This window comes from Alexandromys fortis, unplaced genomic scaffold (assembly GCF_014885135.2).
Source record: "Alexandromys fortis isolate MF-2015 unplaced genomic scaffold, M_Fortis_MF-2015_v1.1 scaffold_12, whole genome shotgun sequence".
NCBI lineage: Eukaryota > Metazoa > Chordata > Mammalia > Rodentia > Cricetidae > Alexandromys > Alexandromys fortis.
Window position 1 is genome coordinate 395,613 of NW_026067937.1, and position 18,647 is coordinate 414,259.

An 18,647-nucleotide genomic window follows, 5' to 3' on the forward strand; every position below is an offset into this window, starting at 1 on the left:
AAGCACACAACTCTCAAGCTTACCACGTTTTATTTAACCTTTTCATATTAAGGCATCTTATAGATAGTTCTGCAAAGAAACGGCAGGCTGCTTGACAGGGGCAGATGACTGTAGAGGTCAACAGTGGATATACTCGTCAGTTTAAATGGCGACAAATCTGGCACCAATTATAAGAAGCAGATGGCTTAATAAAACTGCAAAGAGTGTTTATAGGGCCAATGGCAGGGCTCCAGGAAGAGAAAGTTTCATTAAGAATAAGCTATGTACGACTACATTTCAAAGAAAGCTTGCACTTAAATTTACTAAAGTTTTCTTTTTAAAATAGAATTTGTTTATTTTTGTTTTATGTGCATTATTGTTTTGCCTCTATGTATGTCTGGTTGGAGGGTGTCAGATCTTGGAGCTATAGACAGTTGTTAACTGCCATGTGGGTGCTGGGAATTGAACCCAGGTACTCTGGAAAAGCAGTCAGTGTTCTTAATCACTGAAACATATAGTCAGCCCTACTAAAAGTCTTAAAACTATTGGAATGCTTATACCTTGAATTTGATTTATTACAAGATTAAAACTGAAGTTAGAAAAAAAAATTCAACTTCAAGCTGAAACAATTACCTGTGCAATTATATCCATTCAGAAAACTATGAAGAATTGGCTTCGTAGTGTGTTCAAAAACTTCCATTTGAGTTGACGTTTCATCAAATACAGCATCAAATACAAACTTAAGATCCTTATTTTGTCTTTTAGTAATATCAAAATTTGTAGTTTTCTTTTTGTGAAAAAAACTGACTTCTTCTGGCTTGGGATCAAAAACGAGCATATGTTTATCCATAACATGAACCACTCTATGGAACGCAACTGTTTTTTCTTTTGTGTTCTCGGGACGCACACGAACAACTACTTTCATGTGGTGACATAAATCCTCCTTAGTGACAGACATTTTTAGTTATCTTGATTCCTGCTCACATGAATGCTGGGGCAGTTTTCTGAAATTAAACAGGAAAAAGTCACTATTAGTTTTACTTAAAACTGGCATGTAATAGTTGTTTAAAAGGTAATGTTTATGTTCCACTTACCTAGAAAATGTATTACTGGAGAAATGTATATAGTCCTATAAACTTAAACATCTCCCCAAAATGGCACACATGTACACAAAATCATGGTAAGAATTTCCTGAAATATTAATCACGTTCTTGAGTTTAAACAAAACTCAAACATTAGAGCTGATTCACTTTCTGATTTGACTTTTCAAATGGCTCTAACACAGTTTTAGGTTGGATGATGAAAATGAGCAGAGAAAGATCTTTCTGAATCAGATGAGGGTAATAACGGAAATTTTAGCTTGGGAACTCCTTTTAGTAAAAGGGATCTTGTCTGTAGTCTCTTGGAAGTGGAAGGATGCATCCAGGCTGTCTCTCCCTGCGTGTCAGAGATACAGTGGGCTAGTTCTTAAGTTGCAGTGGCTAGCCAGCACATGTCTGGAGAGGAGAGAAATAGTATACACTACTCATGTATTCAGAGGTCCTATTCTCTGATCTCTTAATGTGCAGCGAGATCATATCTCCTAGGAATATCAGAAGCTATATCCACAAAGCCTCACCGTGACTACCTAAACATCAACCGAACAAGGACCACAACAACCTTATGCTGAAGCTCACTACGCCTCACGCTGCTACTCAGAGAACTCGAGGCAACTAAGAACAAATGCAGAAGCTGATTCTCTTCTCTCCTGTAGATTCTGAGCATCCCATTCAGGTCATCAGACTTGGCAGCAAGTAACTTTACCTGCTAAGCCACTTTACTGGACACACATGTATATTTCAGGTGGCAAGTCCAAAATTCTGTGACAGTAACAAGCTTGTGAAAGGGGAGGCTAATGGAGCTGCAAGGCCAGGTTTTGGCATGGTCAATTTAATTAAATCATTTATTTCCTTTATAACTGTTTACTTTCAAATGCCTGGATGTAATTTTATCTGTAGAGCTCAAAGAATGCTCAAGGGACTCCTTGCTTTCTCCAGCTAGAGAACAAAGAGGAATGAGAAATAAGATCAATTTCTCTTAAAATCTGTAACAGGTTGAAACACAAAGTTACATGTGACATTATTCTTCTTAAGTTCCTTTAAGAGACTGACAGAATTTCTTCCAAAAAAAATGTTACTTGACCAATACTTACTGCCTTTTAAAAAACCCAGGAAATCCCCAATTAGCTTCAAATTCAGAGGTAAACTCTTAGATCTCATTAAAAATTTGGAAGATTGGCCTCCCTTTACCTAGTTTTATCCTTTTAAACAATGGAAGACTGATCCTATTTTACAGAATTCATGCATTTTCCTACTTCCTGAATACAAGAAAGCAAAGAAAACTGTCTTTCCTCCATACTAGTAACTGAACCCAAGACCTGTGCCCTTCCATAGAGTTCTACTCATGGTTGAATTTTCTTAATCAAATACCTAGGGTGGATAGAAAAATCAAACAAATAGGGCCCATGACACACCTGTACTTATAGCTACTGAGGAGGCTGAAGGAGGACAGATTAAACCCAGGAACTGGATACCAGTGTCCATAACAAAGAGACCACTGACTCAATGAGAACTACATTTAAGACATTTTAAAAATTTGAATATTTCATACACGTATATAATGTTTTTTGATCAACCTTGCCTATAACCTCACATATTCCCATCACTTTTGCTCAAAATATCCCTACTGAGTCAAAAAATATGTTTAACCCTAAACTCAGCAATCTGCCTGTCTTTGCCTCCCAAGTACTGGGATTAAAGGCATGTGCTACTACCACCAGGTTCAGATATACAGTTGTTGTTGTTGTTGTTGTTGTTGTTGTTGTTGTTCTTCTTCTTCTTCTTCTTCTTCTTCTTCTTCTTCTTCTTCTTCTTCTTCTTCTTCTTCTTCTTCTTCCTTTTTCCTCCTCCTCCTCCTCCTCCTCTTCTTTTTTTCTTTTTCGAGACAGGTTTTCTCTGTAGCTTTGGAGCCTGTCCTGGAACTAGTTCTTCTATGCCAGGCTGGCCTCGAACTCACAGAGATCCGCCTGCCTCTGCCTCCCGAGTGCTGGGATTAAAGGCGTGCGCCACCACCGCCCGGCATTTTTTTCTTATTTTTTTCAGATATACATTTCTTAAAGATAATAAATACTTCAAGATACTGACATCTTCAGAAATTAATGATATTATTTATACATTGAAGAGATGCTGTTTTTTCTAACATGGGTAACTAAGAAGTTGGGATCTAGGGGGCTGGAGAGATGGGTCAGTGGTTAAGAGCACTGACTGCTCTTTCAGAGAACCCTGGTTCAATTCCCAGCACCCACATGGCAGCTCACAACTGTCTGTAACTGTAGTTTCAGGGAATCCGACATCATTATCACAGACATATACACCAACACACATAAAATATATAAGTTATTAAAAAGAAATTCATATCTAGTTGACTCTATCAAGTGCAGAGACCATGTTTAATCAGAAAGTTATTGTTATCTGTGGAATAAGATGTTCTAAGGATAATAGTAGAGTTGAACTTTTCACACTGTTGTTCTTTGTCAGTTTCTTTTTGTTCCAGTGAGACTGGCATAAAGTTCAACCACACTTTATGCATATACAGATGCTCTTTAAATTTCCATGTCACTAAGACACCAAAGACTTGGACCTCTGAATACATAAGCAGTGTATAAAGATGTGTGCCACCACCAGCTGGCTATGCACCACCACCACCTGGGTGCAGTAACTATTCTTAACAATTACGCTTAAAATACTTGCATTACTTCAATGTGGTGATGGCAATAGGGGTGACAATAAGTCACTCTCTGGCAGGAATTACAGCAAACGCTTTATATTCACGTCATTCAACCATCATTATAATCATGCAATGTCTGTTTATAAACATAGTTTTTCCAACTGCTTTTACTAATGAGACAGAAACTGGACCCAGATCCAAATCCAAAATACACAACTACGAAAGAGAAAAGACTGCTTCCAAACAGGGGTACAGAAGTAGAATGACAAAGCTATGAATTATGTCAAACCCATACAATTCTGCTTCAACACTGTTTAGAACAGGGAACTCTCCTCACTTAAGAGTTTCTGGCATAAACCTTTCTGTACATTAACTTCAGTGTTCGGGCCACTGATTTGACTGGCTTACCGACACCAGGGCAGAATGACAAGCTGCCACGGAGGGAAGGTCAGCACCGAGAGTGGGCTATCTTTTCCATCGCTCTTCACCGCATTAACACCAGAAACTCACTTATTCGTGTCGTTACTGATTTGCGCTATAATTATAGCGGGACGAGATGCTGTTTCACATGAGAAACCTTGCATATCTGTAACTACGGGTTCGATAACGAGCATACCTCTGATAGCAAATCATTCTCGCTTACTTACATAGTTCCTACAATATAGTGCATTTAATAGCAAGTGCTAGTTATCATTTCCGTGCAATTCATAGTCTAACACCAAAGTTAAAGAAAGCAAACCCAAGGTGGGAACTGGGCGAGGTGCAATGACAACACCAGCAAAGTCAGCTTCTTTGTAAGGCCAAGGCCAACGAGATCCTATAGGAAAGGGTTGCAAAAATCGCTCCTTGCCGTCAGGTCTTTCATTATTTTTCTTTGTGGTCCTCGGCAACACAGGTGGGCAGTCAGGGCCGGTCTCGCCCGTTGCTACACCTGAGCTCCGGACTGACCAGTGACCAGAGAGCCGCTGTGTGCAAAAGCTCCTCACCTGACAGTAAAGCACAGACGTCGCACACTGACGTGTGCAGCTTAAGCAGGCTACTCCGAATTTGGAATCCGGAAGGAACCTCACACTCCAGGAGGCTGGACTGTCAGAGCCCTCAGTCCAGGTCTGGGAAAGGGGCCAGCTACCCTTTAAAGGGACCTGCTTCCTCTCGGGGCTCGAAGGCGAAGCCCCGGGACCTCGGGGTTGGCAACGGCGGGCCGAGTCGTGCCGCCTCAGACAGGCAGCCCCGGGTCCTTCCCGCCGGGGGGACCAAGGGGACCCGGGTCCCGCACTCCGCGCCCAAAGCTCCTCTGTCCGCAGACCTGAACGCCGCCGCCGGACCCTCCACTCCCGAGACCGAGAACCCGTCCCCAGACAGTGCCCAGCTCACTCACCTAGAGAAAGCGTCCGCGGAAACTTGGCGGAGAAGGCTTCCAGGCGCTCCAGGCACAGCCACAAAATTCAAACCCAAGCTAGCTTCCTCAGCGACGTATATCATTGGCTGCCGCTCTGCTGACGTCATCACGTCGGACGTTTCCAAGGCGTCTCGCAGTTTGGCGCCTGAGGCCGGGCCTCCCAGGCCGGTGTGTGGGGCGGGGGGAAAGCGGCTTTTCTGGGCGTCTCCGTGGCAACGCGCGCGATCGTTTCCGGGAGCCGCTGGCGGAGTGGGCGGAGCTAGGGCGGAGGTGCTGGTGGGAAGCCACCTGGGAGCCTTAGTTTGGTCGCAGACCCTGGGAGTGGGTAGGTTCCTGTGGTGTGGGGTGGTGTGCTTCCCCTTGGGGGCAGAAGGCGTGTTAAAGGGCATGGGTTATTTTGTTCTTTTTTTCCTTTCTGGTTACTCAGGCTTCCAAGGATTAGGTCTCACGCTATGAAAGGTATAGGGCTTCTACCTGAATTAATTATGAGTTCAAGACTTCTGGCTCCAGGTCCTAAGTCTTGTCAGGGCTTCCTGGCCTGTTCTCGTTATGGCTGACTGAAAATATTTGGTAATTTGACGGCTTTTTACATGTTCAAGGACGACATTACAAAATAAAAAAAAATCACTTAATGATATTGGCTTAGTACATTATTCGACCAGGTTGTTGCTGAATGTTGTTCTAGATTGTATTATTTCTGAATGTATACTTTAGAACGAAAAATGCATGGAAACATGGGAAATATTTTTCGTGAGAAACTCATTTTTAATTTGGCAGGGTATTTTGCATTTTATATTTGTATTGTGGCTAGGCAAGCCCCCCATCATCCTCAGCCCTTGAGATAAATTTAGTATTCTGATGTTGATTTCATTGCTGTTGTTTATATGACTGTCCATTTACTTAGGAATTATTACTTGATGATTTTAGGAACACATTAGTCCATAATGAAGTCAATGTCTCTGCCCTGCTGGAGGTTATATTCCAGTTGATTGAATATCACTGTAAAATTGTGGATGTTTCAGTATAGTTCATTCTCTCTCTCTCTTCCTTTCTCTCTGTCTCTCATATCTCTGTTTCATGTTTTGAGACAGAGTCTTGGCTGGCCTATGTAGCTAAGGCTGGCCCAGAACTGAGATCTGCCTGCCTCTGCCTCCCAAGTGTTGGGATTAAAGGCGTGCACCACCACACCCAGCAGTGCAGGCTACTGTTAGTGGAATTTTGTGTTGATCGCTCACAGATTATAATGGAGAGTCCCTATTTCTATTGAAGAAAATCAGGAACATTGCAAACTATATATCATGCATGTTCTATGAGTTTTCCTTAGTCCTGGATAGTCCAACAATAAAGTGACTACTTATTTTTGGTTGAATTAAATGTACCAACTAATAACATCATTTGTGTTGTACTGGGTTTGGCAATAAAATTGAGAAGAGTTAATTTTATTTTAAATACTCCTTCACACCTGGCGATGGTGGCACATACCTTTAATACTGGCACTCGGGAGGCAGAGACCAGCGGATTTCTGTGAGTTCCAGGCCAACCTGGTCTACAGAGCAAGTTCTAGGACAGGCTCTAAAGATACACAGAGAACTCTGTCTCTAAAGACCAATAAAATAAAACAAAATCCCTCAATCTATAGTAGTTGGCCTTTGGTGTCCCAGGCATATTATTAACTCCTTACATATTACTTCATATTAGTCTCAAAACAGACTAAGAGTCAGGCGGTGGTGGCCATGCCTTCAATCCCAGCACACAGGGAGACAGAAACAGGCAGATTTGTGTGTGTGAGGTCAGCTGGGTCTACAGAGTGAGTTCTAGGACAGCCAGCCAGAGATACACAGAGCAACCTTGTCTCGAAAAACGAAGCCAAGCCAAAACAACAACAAAAACAGTAAGAAAGAGACATGTTTTGATTTTATTGCAAGAAAACTGAAGTGTTAGAAAAATCTCTATTTGTCTTGTAAAACCAAAATCCAGCTATTTGTATTTAAAATACTTTTTTGTCAAGTGTCTATAAAATGATATTTTAATCTAGTTTGAAAATGTTTATCTTGCCATCTTGCAAAATTGGTTAATAAGGCACATAAATTTCTGTTTTTGCTTTTTACATCCACACTGTATAGATTTCTTAGTGATACAGGTGTAGCCACACCTAATCCAAATACTATAAGTTTAGTTTCAGTTCCCCATTGCATTTGCTCTATAGTAGTGTTCAAATTATGCAATCTATACTCTTGAGGAATCTTGCATTTGATTAAAACAGCGGTTTTGGCAATACAATCACTCCCATTATTGTGGAGTTGGCAACTCATGAGTTTGGCAGAAGTAACAACAGGACAAGAGAACCTCCTGCTTTCTAACGAAATGAAAGGGGGGGGGGGGAAGAACCAAAGCTTTCCAAATGTGCAGGGCTAAGAAGATCGAAATTTCCATCTTTAGTTAGAAACTGGCGATGATGTATGGAGCCATTACAAAACTTTTAGTCGACCGAAGAGAAAAGTGAAAGTTACTTTTAAGGTTGCGACGGACTTTTGGCTTTTAAATCCTTAAAAGTGTGTTTCAACTTGGCAACGGTGAGATCTTATTTTCCTGGGAAGGTCTTTTGGAAACCTTTGCCCCTCAACACCTTTTCCCCCCCGCAGGTGCTGGGAACAACGGAACGAAAGTCAGACAGACTTCAGTTGCCCCGACGGATTGGAGCCCATCAGTCCGTCGTGACAAGTTTCCCCCACCCCCGACCTAGATGTATGCAAGTCCAGGCTCTTCTGCTTCTTAGTGTCGCGGCTGGCCCAACTTACAGGCTGACTGAGGACTCTTCTTTCCTCAGGTGAGGAGAAGGCAGCGAGTGGCTAGTTCTGGGATGGAGACGGTGCTCTTGGTTTAGGGCTTTTGGGAATCCTATCTCCACCCAGCAAAGGAAGTAGAAGCCCCTCCCCCAACTGCTTGGTGTCTGCTTGTCAGCCTGACTGTGAAGATTGCCCAGGACTGGCTGGAATCCGATGACAGTGGGTGCCTTCCTCCCCTTTCCACTGCCTCCCCGCCAGCCCGCTGGTCGCGTTTTTAGCATTAAAATTACATTTGTAACAACATTTTCTCTCAGGGTAGACTAATCATAGTGACGGTTAGCAGCCCGAAGGAAGTTCTCTTTATAGTCATCAGTTTGTAGTCCTACAATTAAAAGAGTAACCTGGTCAGTTTTGTGGTCTCCAAACTTAAGATGACTTTGCTGGTGTCGAAGAGTGAGAAGATTTCCCTACAACACACTGCAGTCTGCTTTAGAGGCCAGGTTTACTGACTCGCAAGAAATTAAACAACCTTCCGAGGTTGCAAAGGGATCTGTTTGTTTTGCTAGGTAGACGAGGCTACGAGGATGGAATTTCCTTTAGTTTGTACTCAAAATGATTTTTAGGGCACCATCTCAACAAAGTGGGATCCTACAAACAATCTCAAGGCTACAAACAATCATTTGCACACCCTTCTCCATGTTTGCCTCGGTTACAAGCTAGTTAGTTCATAACAAGAAAAAAAAATTAGACTCGAAACAGTAGTCGCTCACCCCTTTAATCCCAGCACTTGGGAGGGAGGCAGAGGTAGGTGGAAGTCTGCGAGTTCTAGGACAGCCTCCTCTACAGAGATAGTTCCAGGATAGCAAAGGCAGTGCAAAGAAACTCTGTCTCAGTAAATTGGGAGCATGGGGACCATGGGAGAGGGTAGAAGGGGGAGGGGAGAGGAAGGGAAGGGAGCAGTGAAAAATGTATAGCTGAGTAAAATCAATTAAAAAGAAAAAAGAAAAAAAACTGTCTCAAAAACAAACAAGTAAAAAAACTTGGCTTTACCTTGAACATAATTAAATGAATGCATAAAATTTGAGTACAATAAAGAATAAAATACTGATGCAAACAATTTTGCATCCATTTTTTTTGTTTTATTTCCACATTATTTTGAGTTTTTCATTGACAGCAGTGCTTCCTGTAAAAAATACAGTTAAAATCTGGACAAGGGGCTGGAGACATGGCCCAGTGATTGTTTGTACTGTTGAAGACCAGAGTTCAGTTCCCAGCCCCCAGATCATTCTACCTACCACTGCCGCTAGCTCCAGCTTTGGGGAATACCATGCCTCTAGTCTCTATTGGCACTTGTATTCATTTGAACCACCAAAGATAAAAATAAGTTATTAAAACTGTTAGGACATAGAGTATTGGCTGTTTGCATATTCCAGATTCCATTCTTTTGCTTGGTGCATGGAGTTCCTTTTGTTGGTCTATTAGTTCCAAGTAGAGCAAAGCCAAGATATAGGAGGCATTTTCCATTAAAAATATAATTTGTGAGCTACTATATATACATAGTCAGTGTAGTGTACCATTAAATTATATATGTACATTAAAGTAGTTGCATTGGGTTATGTTTATAACACTGAAAGTAAAGATTTTAGGTTCTGAAGATAGATCCTTTGCACTGTAGAGTATAGCTCTGGATATGGGGTAAGCAATTTAGTTTCTTCAATTATAATACAGCAATAACTACACTCAACTCCAAGAACTATGATAGATTACATGAGGTAGAACATAGTTTTTACATAGAGTTATTGTCACTTAGTGCTGAATAAAAATTAGTTATTATCTTGAAAAAAGGTCCATCAAATTAAAGGGTACTTGTGCTTGGCTTTTTAAAGTTATCTGGAGAATTTAAAGAATAACTAACAATTTGGTAAATTTGTTGGTGCTTCAGAACTCGAAATTTACTTTAGAGTTTTATTTCTAGTTTCTTTGGCACCTCCATATTTTTGCTATTTCTTATTGGCACATAATTCAGTGAATTATTTCTAAAGCATATTTGATGTGTTACCTTTAGGGTAGCATCTTACTCATGCTCTATCTATTTAACATATGCACATACATTTGTATTGCATTCTGTTTTCGTCAATACATATGAATTATTTTACTTTCTATTACAAAAGGAAAGGGAGACATTTATATAGGACATTTATAGTTCTTCAAGTAACTTGAAAATGCAAATTTAGTGGGTGCAATCAGACGAGATTGATAAAAACATTTATTTTGTGAAATCTGGAATGTATTCACTGGTCTGTATTCTCCCTCTCCCCTGCACTGAAACACTTGGTAAGCACTTATCGTTCATTTGATTTTATGCACATGAAATCATAGGACTTATTCTTAAATAACTCTTAATCCATGAGGAAGGAAGAGAAGTACCAACTGGGTATTTACTATAGAAGTATTATAAACATTGAAGGCAATTGGTCAAAACACCAATGCTTTTAAATATTTTTCTGTTAATATGTTAATGTAAGTATTCTTTTCTCCTTCTGCATTTAGAAGAATTTCAAATTGCAGAAGATGAGAAAGTTTGAGAGTCTCAATGACTGTGTTATCTGTTTGCTTGGTTTTAGGTTACAGGGTGTATACATCTCAAAACGGGGATCTGGGGTGTAGTCTAGTGGTAGAGAGGGAACTTAGTGTACACAGGCCCTGCCTGGTTCAATATCTAACACCAGCTAACAAGGAACACTTACCCCCCCCCCCAACCCCACATCCCCACATCAGACAAACCAAACCAAAATAGTAGCATGAAATTCCAAAGTATATTAAGGTGTCATGGCATGTAGTATTTGGGAAGCTGAGGCAGTTATCAAGTATGAGATTATCCTGGTTCCATAGCAAGACCTAGCCCAGTTTTAAAAAAAAAAGGAATAAAAATGTATTTAGCGTTTGATTGTTTATGTGGTATGAGTAAACTGGGCTTGATCTCCAGGATTGAAGGGAAGAGGGAAGAAATGAATACCCAAATGTGCCCCGTTGAGCGTTAAGCTGTAGCTTGACTTAGTGTGTGCTTCCTGGGTACAGGTTGTGCTGAGGCTGTCTTGTCAGAGACCCTTTTGACAATCTGCAAGATTTTCACAGTGATCATATTTTCTTGTCTGGCCTCCATGTTTACTCATTTCCAGTGCCAGGCTTCTCAAAGCTAAGTTGAATGTATTAATTTAGCACTGAGAACAATAAGTGAAACAACAGGAAATAAAAGATGAACCAAACCTAAAATAAAATATATTCTCTTAGCCGGGCGGTGGTGGCACACGCCTTTAATCCCAGCACTCGGGAGGCAGAGGCAGGCGGATCTCTGTGAGTTCGAGACCAGCCTGGTCTACAAGAGCTAGTTCCAGGACAGGCTCCAAAACCACAGAGAAACCCTGTCTCGAAAAAATATATNATTCTCTTTCCTGCTCTAGTTTAACTTTTAGACAAGATTGGTTGAGCCCTGGGTGCTATGGCCATAAACCAAGTTTAACTTTTAAATAAATATTTTTAAGGTTTTTAAATCTACTCTTTAGAACTAATTAATAACTATATTGCAGAAAATGAGTTACCAATTTTCATACTGATGAGGGGTAAAAATGGATGGTTTTAGAGTTCATAAAGCCACTGTAAAAGTTATATTTGTTTAATTAATTGGTTAATTATTTTTCGCAGTTCAGGTTGTCCTCCAGCACCCCTCCTGCTTGAGGTTTGGAATTGTAGATGTAGTTATGGTGCCCAGTGAGAAATTACATTTAAATTATGTTTGTGTGTTCACTTGGGTTTCTTGTTTCATGTGAAGAAGGCAGTCACCTTTGATAGCTTAGATGATGAGTCTTAAATGTTTCATTTGTGTATTAAACAGTTTATGTTAATGAGCTTTCTCCCAAATAGTGTGTCTTTTAAAAAAATTAGAAACTGGGTTGGAGAGATGACTCAGCAGTTAAGAACCCTGGCTGCTCTTAAGGAGGACATGGGTTCAATTCCCAGCATCCACATGGCAGCTCACAACTGTCTGTAGCTTCCAATCCAGGGAATCTGGCATCTTCACATAGACATACGTGCAAGCAAAGTACCAGTGCATAAAAAAGATTAAAAGCCCCAAATCATCAATTTTTATTTTTTCTTCTAGATTTTTTGATCTTCAGAATGCTTCGATATTCATGTTTTTGTAGAATGTACAAAGGACTGTTTTACTGCTGGGTGGAGTCCAGTGCATTTAATTTGGGTGTCTGTCCCCAAGCAATACACACTTCAGCAGCAGTGCATACTGAATATGAATCTCAGGAAGAGACAGCTCTGGGTGGCACTAGGAGCGATCATAGATCTGCAGAGAAAGATTCTGAAGCCATGGCTAAACTGCATATTCCAGTAATGGTGGATGAAGTTATTCATTGCTTGGCACCTCGAAAAGGGCAGGTGAGTTGATTTTTTAAAATCACTGTCATTTTTTATTGGGTTGTAAGTCACTATTTAAAAGTATATAATTGGGTGTTATTTAGTATATTGATGTGCTTATGAAGTCATCACTATCGTCTAGTTAGGAGTTTTTTAGTACATGGATAAGCCTCATATCCATTGGCAATTGGTCTTTTGTTTACTTTTCTCTGAACCTTCAAAACCCCTAAGCTATTTTATGTCATTTTGGATTGACCTAAAGTATGTTTTGTGCTTACATTCTTTGACTTACTGCTTTTTAAAGATTTACCCATGTTGTAGAATGTTGTGACTTTTTTTTTTTTACTTTTATCCATTTGTATGTATATGCATGCATGCATGTGATTTTGGGCCTCAAATCCAGAATTTCACACATACTAGTTAGTGCTTTCTCACTGAGCTACAACCACAGCCCTGCTTTGTTCTTTTTTACTGTAGGTTTTTCCATGATATGGGTATAATGTGCTTTGTCTAGCCATTTGTCTTTGGATCTGATTATGTTAGTTACTATTTTCTGGTTATCATAGTTGCACATTTTATGAAGATTTGTACACAAGATTTTGTGTGAATGTATGATTTTAATTCTCTTATATAGTGATTGGCAGGTTAGAATCTGAGAAATTATTTACCAGATCACAGCTGTCAGAATCATATATACTTGCTGAGAGGTTGAGTATGAAAACTCAATTCCAGAACAGTTTCTTGAGGATTTTATAATCTTTTTAAAGAGTGATTAGAGATAAGATTCCGTTCTGAATCCCTGTTCCTATTTTCTTAGCTCTACATTTCCAGTACCCTTCTGTGTCATGCCGAACTCTCCAGAGATTCTAAACCAATTGAGTGTGTGTGTGTGTGTGTGTGTGTGTGTGTGTGTGTGTGCATCCTTATTTCTCTAATAAAACACCTGAAGCTTGATGAATTGTAAGGGAAGGTGATATGCATAGTTCTGTATTAGAGGCTGGAAATCCACCTACATTGGCAGTTGCTATCGTGGAGACTTCCTTGTCTGTATCACAGGGTAGTGAATGGAATTGTGCATATCACATGGACGAGAGAGACTGAATGGTGAGATGGGTAGCTGAACCATGAGGAGAGACCTCATGTCATATTTGTTTATTCCAAATGTCATGTAAGAAGTATCATTTTCTTCTGAGATCAATATGACCCTAATCCTCCTGCAAGGACAGTGTTTGAAATTCAAGGCCCTCTTAACATTACCACAACAGAGAACTAGCTTCCAGCACATTAACCCTTGGGCAAGAAATTAGATGTCTACTATTTGAGTGCTCTTTCTCTCTCTCTTTCTCTCTCTGTGTGTGTGTGTGTGTGTGTGTGTGTTTGTATAATAATACCACTGTTTCGCAGAGGGATGTGTTTTAATACTCTTTGTGTGCTAGGAAACGTGGTGTCAAACTGTGTGTGTGTGTGTGTGTGTGTGTATACCTGTGCCTAGTAATTCTTACTATTACTATAGATCTTAGCAACTGTAGCAATCATGTTTGTCTTTCCTTATTAAGTCATGACTTTTTACCTCTTCACTTACTTTTTGACTTCACTTTGGCATGTCTGAATTCCAGTATCACAGTACTCGAATTTAGAGGCCATGATGTAGTACATGAAGGGTTTCTTAATTACAAGCAGCACAGATAATAAAGGCAGATGATAAGCATTAGACAGTAGGTAGCATATATAATGTGGATTCAATGTCTTAGATGGGGTGAGAAAAATAGGTTGGCATGAGATTCTTCTCATTCTACTTCATGGCTGGGCAGTTTAAAGTTAGAATCACTGACATCTGGACAAACTTCTCTGTGTGACTGAAATTCTAGGAAGTGAATGGCAGATGAGGGAAGACTGTGATGTGGAGTAGGGGAGGGAAGGAGGGTAGTAGGGAGAGTGAGAGTGCTAAGGGGAGATGGAGGGTAGGAGAGAGATGGAGAGATTTTACAGAATTGACATATACAAGTTATAGAGTCCTTTATCTACAGGAGTGGTTGACAGGTTGGAGACCCAGGGAAGTAACTTCTTTTTTTTTTGAATTTTCGAGACAGGGTTTCTCTGTAGCTTTGGTGCCTGTCCCCTTGTAGACCAGGCTGGCCTCGAACTCACAGAGATCCGCCTGCCTCTGCCCTCTGAGTGCTGGGATTAAAGGCATGCGCCACCACCACCCGGCGGGAAGTAACTTCTTAAGGACAAAAGAATGGCAGTATTTCTCATTCAGTTTGTTCTAGTAAGTTTTTTTTTTTTCTGTCCATATTATGGAAGGTAATTATTTGTTTTGCTTAGAGCCTGCCAATTCAAATATTTCTATTTTTCTAATACTAACTTCACAGAAACTTCTAGACTAATGTTTGATCACATTTTGGACACTTTGACTTGATTATATTGATACATGAAATTAACCATCATCCCTATCTTACTAGTAGTTTTGTAGGCAGGACCAAAAGAAATTTTGTGTGAAACATGTTAATATATAGGGAGATTATATAGATGTTACACATATAACCTTATGATAATTTACTATATATATCTCTCTATATTTATGTATTTAAGTTAGTCCTTTCATTTTCTTTCATTTTTCTTTTTTTCTTAATAATTTTTTAGTACAGTCTTTTCTCATTTCGCATAGCTATCCCTGTTCCTACTCCCTCCCTTCCTCCCACAAGGGTAAGGCTTCCCATGGGGAGTCAACAAAGTTTGACACTTCACTTTGAGGCAAGACCAAGGCCCTCCCCACTATGTCTAGGCTTAGCAAGGTATCCCTCTGAAGAGAATGTGCTCCAAGACACTAGTTCAAGCACTAGGGATAAATCCTGGTCTCGCTACCAATGCCCCCATAGACTGCCCAAGCCTCACAACTATCCCCCACATTCAATGGACCTAGTTTGATTCTATGCAGGTTCCCCTGCTATCAGTCCTTTGCCTGCAAATGGATGAAACTAGAAAAAACGTCATGAGTGAGCTAACCCAGATCCAGATAAACAAACATGTTATGTACTCACTCATAAGTGGATAGTAGATGTAAAGTGAAGAAAAACAAAGTAAACGATCCCAAAGAAGCTAGGTAATAAGGAGAACTCTAAGAGAAATATATATGAATCCCTTTCCAAAGGGGAAACAGACAAGATCTCCTGAAAACATGGGGGGTATGGGGGAATGGTGGAAGGAGAGGGGAAAGGGAGAAGGGTCCTTTCATTTTAAAAGCATTCCTAAGGCTGGACCTACTGGTTTATTCCTTTAATCCCATAGTTTGGGAGGTAGAACCAGGTAGCTCTCTATGAGTTTGAGGCTAGCCAGGTCTACATAGTGAGATGCTCTTTCAGTAATAGCAATAATAAAGTGGGGGAAAAAAATCACACATTGCTTCTCCCAGTATATTGGAGACATGTTGCTTCGTGGTCAAGAGCAAGTATTCTAGAATTATGTGTAGCTTGGACAGTGCAGGCACAAACAGAATCTTTGCATTCTTTACTATTTTTTAGAGATTTCCTTAAGTAAAAGCAAATACCAGTGATAGATGGCATATTTGTTTTATCATAAAAGTATTTCTTAACTTACCCCAGGAATTAAATAATTAACATTTTTTTTCTGGCCTTTTCAGAAGAGTTCATGTATGTAAAGCCTTCAGTGAATGCTGTCAAATAGTAGGAACTCTAAATAATTGTACATTTTAACTTAAATACATTCACAAAGTGTAAAACATACTCTTGCATACAACTTCATCAGGAAAAATTTTATTTCCCATACAGATTGATAATGGAAAGATAAAAAGTCCATGTTAAAGTACAACTTATGCATCATTTTAGCCAGGGGACTGGGAATTAGTTCTAAATATACTTAAATTATTGAAATATATATGTTGTATCTTATGCACACATACAGAGAAGCGAAAATATCCGGTGGGGACTGCATGTGAGTGGCTTCTATTGTATTTCTGGACTTCAACAATGAAGCACATTTTGTCAGTTTGCTGTTCTCACCTGGGAGTAATAACATTTATTTTGTACTTACCCATGTAGTAGAAAAAGAAACAAAAAGAAACCGTACCAACTTCACTAGTAAATCTTTACTATACTTTCTTTGCTCACAACTAAATGGAGCAAACATAGGTGATTCTACAACTTGACCCACACTGTTGTTTCATTTTGTTCAGGTTCTTGGGAAAAAATGAATCCTATTTTATTTTGACATTTCCACTGTTCTGATCTCAGTTTGATATTCCAGGAACTTTTAATAGAAAGTTTAATTTTATGAATGTTATTTCTGAAAATTTTCAAGTGAGGCGCACATAGAGATAATGTTATTTTTACCTTTTTAGCTGTCTGGCAGGCAGCTTTATTCACTATTCCCTTAATCCTCAAGTAATAAAGAGCTGGTGACAGTCCTTGGACACGAAAGGTCTTCATTTCATTCAGAATCCATTATTTGCTCCTCTCCTTCCTGTGCCTTTTCCCAAAATCATTTTACTTTGTGAACTATGAGTCATACATTCACTTGTACCTTGCACCCACTTAATTATTTTTTTCCACATCTCCTTCAATGATGAATTTAGAGATGAAACTTTTGATCATAACAGGAACTTAAAAAAGCACCTTGCTTTAAGTGAAATCTAGTGTAACAAGTCTTTCTTTGTCCTTTCAGCCAGCTCCCAAATGATGACGTGGTGACTTCTTGATTATGATAGCTCAACGTATAACTTAGGCGTGTTTCTAACTCGGTGTTATAGCTTAAATTAACCCATTTATATTAATCTATGTTCTGTCACTTGGCATTACCTCTCTTCCATCTTGTACCTCCTGTTTCCTTTCCATTTCTCCGGGTGTCTCCCGTGGGCCTAGATTTCTCCTCTTCCTCCTATCTTTCCCTGGAAATCCTGCCTATATCTCCTGCCTAGCTATTGTCCATTCAACTTTTTATTACACCAACAACAGCAATACAGTGTAAAAATATCCCACAACAGTTCAGGGGGAATCAGCCTGGAATGAAGCCTTGAACTCTAAGCTTACTGGGAGATGCTTCATCTCTAAACCGTAACACTTTCCTAGTAGACTGAGATCTATGAAGTCGTGGATAGGTGTGTCTTGATTACTATCACAAATCCTGTCCTTAGTTTAGCCTTATATTGGTTTCACTAATGATGTTTTATGTGAGTGATTTAAAGTCAAATCAGAAGACTAATGTGAGTCAGTAAGAAAAATAATGTCCCTTGGTGCTAAAGTAGCTTCTCTGGCTTTTATAGAATTTCAACCTTTGTGTGGCAGGCTTGTCCAGTGAAATAACTGGGGAAAATCTGGGGATGTAAGTAGAAGAGAAGCCAACTGAACTGACAAGTGTAGGTCATGATGGCCAGTTATAAATATTTTACGAATTTAAGTATTTATTTTAATATTCTAAAATTTAATATCAATTTTTATAATAACTAGATTTGCTGAAGTTATGCTACTAACATGGATAAGTTGTTCATTTTTTGTTTTTTTTTTTATACAGTTTTTTATTGAGCTCTACATTTTTCTCTGCTCCCCTCCCTTCCTCTCTTCTTCCCCATCAATTCTCTCCCGAGGTCCCCATGCTCCCAATTTACTCAGGAGATTGTGTCTTTTTCTACTTTGTACTTCCTGTGTAGATTAGATCTATGTAAGTCTCTCTTAGTGTCCACATTGTTGTCTGGGTCTGGGATTGTGGTTTGTAGGCTGGCTTTCTTTGCTTTATGTTTCAAAACCACTTATGAGTGAGTACATGTGATAATTGTCTTTCTGTGTCTGGGTTACCTCACTCAAAATAATGTTTTCTAGTTCCATCCATTTTCCTGCAAAATTCAAGCTGTCTTTATTAAGTTGTTCATCTTATTGATATGTTCATATCAATATGCATAGCCAAAGGACTGGACACTAAACCTCATTCTAAATGTCAGGCAAGCTCTTGGCCATTCAGCTAATCCTCTTGAAGTCCCCAGACCCATAATTCTTTTCTATAAATGCATTCCTCTTTTTATAGTATGTTTAAGATTAGTAGCAAACTTTTTTTTTAATCTCTGATTTTAAATAGAGAACAAACATCAAAGAGAAAATGCTGAGATGTTTTCCTTCGTCAAGTTCTGAAAGCTTAAGGCAGCAAGGAGGAGCATATTTTGTTCAACACTGAATTAGTTCTTGGAGTTGCTAACTCTTGGAGGACAAGGCCAGTGGTGCCTCCTGGCCACAGAATGTACTAATGTTTTCTCTAGAATGCTAAGATTTCAGATAGAATAAACTATC

General features: G+C 39.5%; 2 protein-coding genes across 5 annotated transcripts in view; one reads left to right on the top strand and one right to left on the bottom strand.

Moving 5' to 3' along the window:
- The window catches only part of Kif18a (kinesin family member 18A), a 71,032-nt gene extending 65,750 nt beyond the window's left edge, over window positions 1-5,282 (bottom strand). For 2 of the 3 annotated variants that reach the window (XM_050146937.1, XM_050146935.1), the window contains exons 1-2: window positions 5,123-5,282; window positions 613-983 (exon numbers count right to left, since the gene is read on the bottom strand). In XM_050146937.1, the coding sequence (XP_050002894.1) occupies window positions 613-937 (325 nt within the window). In that variant the 5' untranslated portion in view covers window positions 938-983; window positions 5,123-5,282. Of the gene's footprint in view, window positions 1-612; window positions 984-4,152; window positions 4,675-5,122 lie in introns of those variants that run through there. The other variant, XM_050146936.1, reaches the window with a different exon arrangement.
- Window positions 5,283-5,348: 66 nt separating this feature from the next.
- The window catches only part of Mettl15 (methyltransferase 15, mitochondrial 12S rRNA N4-cytidine), a 185,103-nt gene continuing 171,804 nt past the window's right edge, over window positions 5,349-18,647 (top strand). For both annotated transcript variants that reach the window (XR_007592640.1, XM_050146938.1), the window contains exons 1-3: window positions 5,349-5,468; window positions 7,786-7,970; window positions 12,089-12,375. Coding sequence is in view for 1 of the 2 variants with exons in the window: in XM_050146938.1 (XP_050002895.1) it covers window positions 12,106-12,375 (270 nt within the window). In the remaining variant the exon portion in view is untranslated. The remainder of the gene's footprint in view (window positions 5,469-7,785; window positions 7,971-12,088; window positions 12,376-18,647) is intronic.